The sequence below is a fragment of the Aptenodytes forsteri genome, unplaced genomic scaffold (assembly GCF_000699145.1).
Source record: "Aptenodytes forsteri isolate BGI_AS27 unplaced genomic scaffold, ASM69914v1 Scaffold632, whole genome shotgun sequence".
In the NCBI taxonomy this organism is placed as follows: domain Eukaryota; kingdom Metazoa; phylum Chordata; class Aves; order Sphenisciformes; family Spheniscidae; genus Aptenodytes; species Aptenodytes forsteri.
In genome coordinates, this window is record NW_008796059.1 from 11,506 (window position 1) to 19,007 (window position 7,502).

General features: G+C 62.5%; 1 protein-coding gene across 1 annotated transcript in view; it reads right to left on the reverse strand.

Moving 5' to 3' along the window:
* The window catches only part of LOC103904804 (alpha-actinin-4), a 13,240-nt gene that overhangs the window by 4,964 nt on the left and 774 nt on the right, over positions 1 to 7,502 (reverse strand). The window contains exons 3-9 of the mRNA XM_019473937.1: positions 5,027 to 5,113; positions 4,826 to 4,913; positions 4,359 to 4,437; positions 4,089 to 4,170; positions 3,647 to 3,732; positions 920 to 1,012; positions 570 to 800 (exon numbers count right to left, since the gene is read on the reverse strand). Of these exons, the coding sequence (XP_019329482.1) occupies positions 570 to 800; positions 920 to 1,012; positions 3,647 to 3,732; positions 4,089 to 4,170; positions 4,359 to 4,437; positions 4,826 to 4,913; positions 5,027 to 5,113 (746 nt within the window). The remainder of the gene's footprint in view (positions 1 to 569; positions 801 to 919; positions 1,013 to 3,646; positions 3,733 to 4,088; positions 4,171 to 4,358; positions 4,438 to 4,825; positions 4,914 to 5,026; positions 5,114 to 7,502) is intronic.

Below are 7,502 nucleotides of genomic sequence, written 5' to 3' on the forward strand. Positions count from 1 at the left end.
GGTCCAGGGCGCGGCCAGTCCCTCCTGCTCCCGGAGGAGCAGGGCGGCTTGCGGATTTTAAAAGGGCCGAGCTGCTTTCCAAGGGCTTCGTCGCCGTCAGGGTGACCCGCCTTTGATGGACCCAAGACCTCCCCCGGCCCCCCGCCTCCGAATGTCCTGGGGAGAGGGCAGAGGGCCTCGGGCTCAGGGGGCTGGCCGGGGTGGGCAACGGCTGCTCTTCTCCCCCACCTCCTCCTCATCACCCCTCCACCGCCGCCGGCAGGAGGTCCCCCCCTCCCCCCGCCGATGGCAACGGAGGCACGCGCCCCTCTGAGGCCGTTTTGGCCGCTTTGGGAGCCCCGTCTTACATCAGCCCAGGTTTTGGGAGAAGCTGAAGAGGAATCCACCCCCAAAACCCCTCCGGGAGCACAGGGGAGCAGCTCCAGCTCCGCTGCTCTCAACCGCGGCCTTAGGAACGGGTGGGACCCCATCAGCGTGGGTACCCCTTCCCACCCCGGGATCTCCCAGCTCTAAGCCCCCCCCCCCCCCCCCCCCCAGCCCCGGCGCAGGACGCTCGAGGAGCTGCTCACCGAGACCATCTTCCCCTCGGAGGGCATGAAAGCAGGTCTGTTGCTCAGCCGGAGCTTCGTCTGCAGGGTGTTGAAGTTGATCTCCAGCTGGCATTTCTCCTGCACTTTGGGGGGCTTGTGGACGCGCCGGTAGTCGCGGAAGTCTTCCAGCTTCTGCTGCATCTCCTGTATGGTCTTCTGCGGGCTGCGGTCCTCCAGCCAAGGGATGGTGCGCTTGATCCACTCCAGCAGCTGTGTGTGTGTGGGGGGGAACGGGATTTGATGGGCGGGAGGCGGGGAGCGGCAGAGGGAGGCCGGTTTTAGGGGGACCGCATCCCCCCAACCGGTGACGGGGCGGCCGGGTGGCTTACGTCGGAAGCGAGTTTCTCGTAGTCTTCCATCAGGTGCTCGTTCTCCTGGTTGACGGCCAGCACTTTGCAGATGCGGTTCGCCGCGGTCTCGGCCTGGAGGGGAAAGAGTAGCACGAGGAGGGATTCAGAGCCGCGGAAGGCTGCGGCGCCCCAACCCGCACGTCCCCGTTCCAACCGGACCCGTTCTGCCGGAGCAGCGCTCCGACCAGCCTGGGGGATTTGGGAGCTGCCCAGCATCCTCCTCCGGCAGCCCGGCTGGGTGGGGGGGGGAATCTCCGGGCACCGCGCAGGGGAGACGCAGCCTGGCCTCGAGGCTGCGGAAAGCCGGGTCCCCCGAGACCCTCGCGGGTGACTTCCAGCTCAGCTCCAGCATCGCCACCTCCGCACGAGCATCGCAGGTCAAACCTTACCAACGGCTTCGCGGACGAGGCAGACTCGGCTTTCGAGTGCCGGAGCCCCGAAGCGCGCGGCCACGCCGAGCGTGGCCACCATCACGAGCGAGACCCGCGCTGCCCCGGTGTTTTTCCTTCCCTGCTCTCTGTCCGGAGGCGCGCTGCCCTGCCGGGGTCTGGCGCTGCTTTGCACGGAGCAGGAGAAAGCCCGTCACATCCAGGCTGCTCCTCTTTTTTCTTTTTTTTTTACCCATCTCTAAGCACCATCCTTCGGTCTTCTGCTCTTCCATGAAGGCAGATCCTCTCTACACTGGGTGGGAGGGTGAGGAGGAGGCAGAAAAGATAAGCCTGGGGGATCGAGTACCTTGGTAGGCAGCACAGAAAGAGTCCAAGAAGAGGAGTTGAAAGCCAGACATCAACAGAAATAGTGGAGAGGGTCTACAGAAGGATGGGGAAGAGGAAAAACGAGTCGCCACGGGGGAAAAGTAAAATAAATAAATAAAAAGAGAAAAGCTAGGCATCGGAGGCCTGAAACCCAAGGAAAAGGCAGGAGGGAGACGGGACGCGGCGCCGGGCTGCTCCTCCCGCTGCCCCGGGTGCGGCTTAACCGCGTTAGCCACGCTCCCCGCCGAAGCCGGGCGCTGCCGCCTCCGAGCTCGGCGCAGAAGAAAACAGCACATGTTCCCGGAGGCAATCGAGGCCAGCTGACGAGGAGGGCATGCCGGCCGGGAGCGGACCAGCAAGAATAAAAACCACCGGCCAGGCTGGGATTTGCAGCCTTCCAGACGCAGGCTGCTGCTGCAGGGGGGTTCACGCAGCCAGCTAATTAACCCCGACCTTCGTTAACCATCCCGCAGCCGCCCGTGCCGAGGGGCAGCCGTCCTCGAGAGCTCGGCGCCGGCCACGCTCGGGGCGGGGGGCTCTGACCACAATTCGGCCGCGCGGATCAAGACCCGGGTTGCTCCCGCACAAGCTGAGGCTCAGGCTCTGCCCCAGCTCTTGGCACGCCGACGGCTTTCCCAGCCACCAAAAGGCTCATTTATTTCCCCAATCCCTCCGACTAGCACAAAACGGTAACTGCTGATCTGCCCGAAACAGCGACGCCTCTTAGATGCACAGGCTGCGCTGCCAGCCACCCCCGCTTTGGGTCTAACGCGAGGCGTTTAGGAAGGAAGGAAAGGAAAGGGCAGCTGAGCGACGGCGCCGAGCGGGGAGGTAGGGCAGGAGCCCTCCCCAGGCACCCCACGGTGACAGGCAGCGCCCCGACACGACGACAGATTTCACGCCTGGCTCCGAGCGCTGGTCTAACGAGTCTCCCTAACGAAGGTCTCAGACTGGGCTGGAGGGAACACCGGCCCCCCTCTCCCCAAGCCCTCGGGTAAAGCTGATTTAAGACGTTGCCTCGAGCTCTCGCAAGCCCGGACTGTGCCGAAGGGATGCCTCAGAAACCCAGGTCGCGGTGCAAAGCCGGGACTCGGGCTCTTCTTGGTTTACCCAGGTTACCTCCTGCCCCGTACGGTGACAAAAGCCCAGCTGCGCTAAGCCTGGAAAGACTTCTCCAGCGCAGGAGCCAGCCCGGCTCTCCTCCCGGCCAGGGGCTTACGCTTTGCCCTTCTCCCGAGTGAAGCGGAGCTAAAGCCGGCCCCGTTTTTACGTTTCCAGAAGCCGTGCAGCAGCGCAACAACCCTCGGGAGACCGAAGGTCCGATGTTAGTAGCGGCTCGACCCAAGCGCGCAGCTCCACCCGGCAAAGCTCACCTTCTGAGCACCCGAGAAAGCGTGGTAGAAGCAGGAAACGTATGTCATGATGGCCTTCTCATCGGGCCTGAGAGTGCCTACAATATCTGCGCAGAGAGAAAGGGAGGAGAGAGGGTGAAGAAGCGGCACAGGAATCCTCAACCCCCCTCGGGCATGCAGCGGAGGGGAACAAGCGCTTGCTGGGGCCTGGGATCCAGACCAGGGCTGGCCGACGGGGTTATTTTTGCTGCTACGCTTGCCCTGCTTAATAGCTCAGCCTCTTGCAAAGTGCTGAGGCTTCGTTTCGAGATAGAGCTGAGCTCCCAAGCCTCACGGGGCAGCTCCAGGAAGCTCCTTTCCGCCCCAGGTTAGTGCCGGGCTGGTGCTCTGCCAGCCCCTTGGCCCAGCTGCGCTGGCATCGCATTTACAGACAGATCTGGGGAAGCCGAGCAGCTTTTTTTTAAACCCATGTGAGCGAGCTGAGGTCTGGTTCCCAAGTCAACAAGAGACAAAACGGCCATCTGAAAGAGAAGTCGCGTGAGTGTAGGATGCTGCAGTCGGAAATGTTACAGCAAGATGGACACAGCCGCCTCCGGTACCTTCTGAGCCCCAGAAAAGGCATGGTAGAAGCTCGACACATAGGTCATGATGGCTTTCTCGTCGGGGCGAGCTGTGTTGACAATGTCTGCAAGTGAACAACAAGGGTCAGACTGAGAGGGGGACGTTCGCCGCCTCTGGCGCGAGCCAGGCTCGCTCTCCACGCTCTGCCTAAGAGCCAGCTCCTCTTTAGGCTGGAATCCCACCAACAAGCAGCTCTTAAAAGCCAGATAAATACACCTGTACGGGCAGAAGCGCGTTGTTAAATACAGTCCCCCGACGCTAAACCACCCCCCTCCCCAGCTCCGGGCGAGGCTGGCCGCCGGCACGCTTCCTTGGCGCCCGAAGGAGCGGATCTTCCGTCAAGGACCTGGACGTTTACGGCACACGGACGGCGTCACCCTTCGGCAGCGCGTTACAGCTCGAAGCACCCGGCGAGCTTACCCTCTGCATCCAGCATCTTGGGGATGTCCAGGTACTTCTCCGCCACCTCGAAGGCGTTGTTCAGATTCGTCACGGGGTCGTCCTAGAGAGAGGAGACGAGCTACTGAAGAGGGCTGGCGTCCGAGGGCTGCGGGGAGCACCGACGCCTTGCTGAGGCAGTTAAGCAGACGGACGGACGGACGGGACAGCCACGCTTCTCCGCCAGCTCAAAGCTCGGTTTTTAGAGGAGAAAAGCAGCAGGGAAGAGACTGTGCTGCCGCCGAGTTTTACCTTTCGGAGTTTGTCGTATTCGATGAGCTCCGGTCTGTGTCTGTGGATCAAGGCATTGAAAGCAAGACCGTCCTTCCAGCTGCAAGAGAAGAGGGGAGAGTGAGATCCCCGCGCCAGCACGGGGCTTAAATTCACACAGAGGGGTCCCCCGCCATCCCCCTCGTCCACCCCTCCCCGATTCACTAATTTACAGTAGAAGGGCCAAGACGAACCGCGCGTCTTCCTCAGACCCTGGAAAACCCCTCCTGGAAAGGCAGCCCGGAGAAGGGGCAGATATTTCAGGCGTAACCGCAGAAAAACAAAACAAAACAAAACAAAACAGCACGACGCGGGATTTCCCCTTCCAGCCGTGCCGAAAGCTTCGCCACCGAGTATTTCAGAGGAGCCTCGAAGCCCAGGGGAGCGGCACTAACGCCTCCCGCAAGCGCGTGAAGGGGCGGCTCTCGGAGCCGAGGCGGGCGGGTTACCTGATGTGGAAGTTCTGCACGTTGACGTTCTTGTAGGGAGCCGTCTTCCTCTGACACCACAGCAGCAAGCCCTCCTTCGCCGAGGTCTCTGCAAAGGGACACGGCAGCTCACGAACCAGCCGGAGCAGCCTTGCCCGCAGGACCGGAGAGGGGATTCGGTGTGCGATGCCGCCTGCGGCGCACGTATCCCTGGCCCCTTACCTTCCACCGAGATGTCCTGAATGGCAAATCGGAGGATAATGGTCCAGATCATGCCCAGCGTCATCTTCGCGTTGCCATCGACGATCTCTGAAAGCCAAAGGGAAAAAACGGACGTTCAGCTCCCCGCGGCCGGAGGCAGCCGACGTCCCTTCCCACCTACAGCGTAATTCCAAGGGGCGCGGGAGCAGGGAGCCAGCGGGGAAGGTCTGCGGCTCTCCAGCGCCTCATCGGGAAGCCGAACGCTAGGGCTGCCCCGCGAGCACATCCAGAGAGACACCCGATTGCTTCGCAGCTCGCAAGGACAGGCCGGGAGCTCACGGCGTCTGCAGGAGAGCAGGACGCCCGCGAATGCCAGCGGCAGGCAGGCAGGCAGCACAAGCAGCTCCTTGCCCCCCCAACTCCCCGCTTTGCCTTCGGGGGTGGAGGGACAGGCAGGAGCTGCCGGAGCAGCACCCCGGAGCCCAGATTCGGGCTCGCCACCCAACCCGCCCCACGCTTCGGTTTCGCTGCGCGCATTCGTCTGGTACGTCGGAAGCTACGAGACGATCCTGAACGCGCAGCTCGCTCTTCGCCCACGATACGTCGGATCCTCGCCCTGCGTCTTTCGTGACCAAGTAAGTCCAGAACCGGAGCAGGCGTCCTCCAGAATAAACCCAGTTTCCAAACCCAGTTTCGTGATGTTAATGCCCAGCTCCGCCTCTGCCGGACCTCGTGCCGGTCGCATTTTTGGCAGGTCCGGACGGTGACCCACCGCGTCCCCAGCTGATGGGACAGCTCGTTTGACCACCGAGGAGAACCGAACCACGGTTCCCGAGGAGCTCGGGCTCCCACCCTGGCCGGGGAGGCTGGAAGGTATCTCCTTGAACAAGCAGATGCGACATTTCTCATCCCCTGAGCAACCCAAGCGCTTGTTTTGGGGGGGGGGAGGTTGAGGGATTAGGTCAAGATACTCAAGGAGCAGTTGCCTGCAGTGACCGTTCAGCTGACGCGTGGGAGACTTTGGTGGATAAACGGCTGTTGTAACCACCACCACACCCTCGCATCTTGTGTTTTAATGCGGCACCAGTTGGAACACGCACCGGTTTCGGGAACAGGCAGTCTTCCCCAGCAGGCAAGCGACGCCAGCCGACAAGACTTCAAAGATGTAACCTCGGAGCGAGCCGCGGTCTTCCAGCCTATTCAAAAACTGGCTCTGCAAGGTGAGCCGCTGCCAAACGGGGCCCCGTCCCCCGCAAAAACCGCCCCGAAGCTCCGGGGCAGCCCTTGGGCTTCGTCAGCGGCGAGTAAATCCGAAGGCGAGCGGTCCCGGCCGCTGCGCGGACCGGGAAATCCTCTCCCCCAGCCCCGGGGAGGAGCACGGAGACCTCCGAGCAAGGTGGAGGGGGAATTAAAACCGGCGTCGAACCCGCTTCTCTTTAGCTGGCAGGCTCCCGGCTCGCAGGAACGCGACGGCGCCGCGTCCTCTCCCGCGTCAAGCCGGCCGTTTGCAAGGCGAACCCTTCGACGTCCACGTGTTCGGTGCAAAGGCGACGCCGAGGCCGTTCCCCAAGGCAAAGGACACGCTCCGCTTCGTTTGCGACCGGAGAAAAACCGAAGCGAAGTTGTTTTCTGCTCCGTTTGACCAGGTTGTTTTTCGTGGGGACGGACCCAAATCGACACCAGCTGGGGCAGGGCCGGGCGAGCTGGCCCGGCCCCGGCGAACCCCGCGACTGAGGAAAATCAGAGATCCTCATCTAATGGGAGGAATTTTGTTTTTGAAACCATAACACTTCTCCTGCCAGTACGAACACTGGGCGAGGCTCACAGGGAACAGCGGGCAGAACGACTTGGAACAGCGCAGATGCAAATATTTGGCTTTTCTGGAGATTTTTTTTTTTTTTTTTTGACCCCACCGCCGACGGCAATCGGGCGGTCAAGGCCGCAGCAGGTACCCGCGCGATGAGCCCTGGAGGAAGCCGAATCTTCAACCCATCGCCAAACCTCCCTGCCCGCAGGCTGAAAATCAACCGAAACACCCTGGGGTGGCTCCCGCAGCCTGCCCGGGGCTCGCCGCAGGAGAGGGGGAGTTCACACCTTGCCTAGCAAGCCTCGCTTCGTCCGGGCTTGGGGCACGGGCTGGAGGGAGACACGCTTTTCTGATGAGTCCGGCAAAACCACGTTGCGCAACGGCTTCCCTGAAATGGCATTGACCTTGGAGAGGGAGACTGAGCCGCCCTTAATCCCCGAGCTCCAACGCGGCGAGCGGCGCTCGCCTGGCACTTCCCGGACCGCGCGCAGGGAATCCCCCCGCGGCGGCGAGACCGGCAGCGCCTCCCAGCTGACTCAACCGCGGACCGGTCAGCGGCCGCAGCGATAAACCCACGCCGACACCTCTGCGGAGAGCTGGGTACGCCGCCCAAGCGCCGTGACTCACCCGCTGCCGGGGGCGTGTAATACCGCCCTGAAAACACCAGCCCCCCCGGGGCGGGCGCCGGGA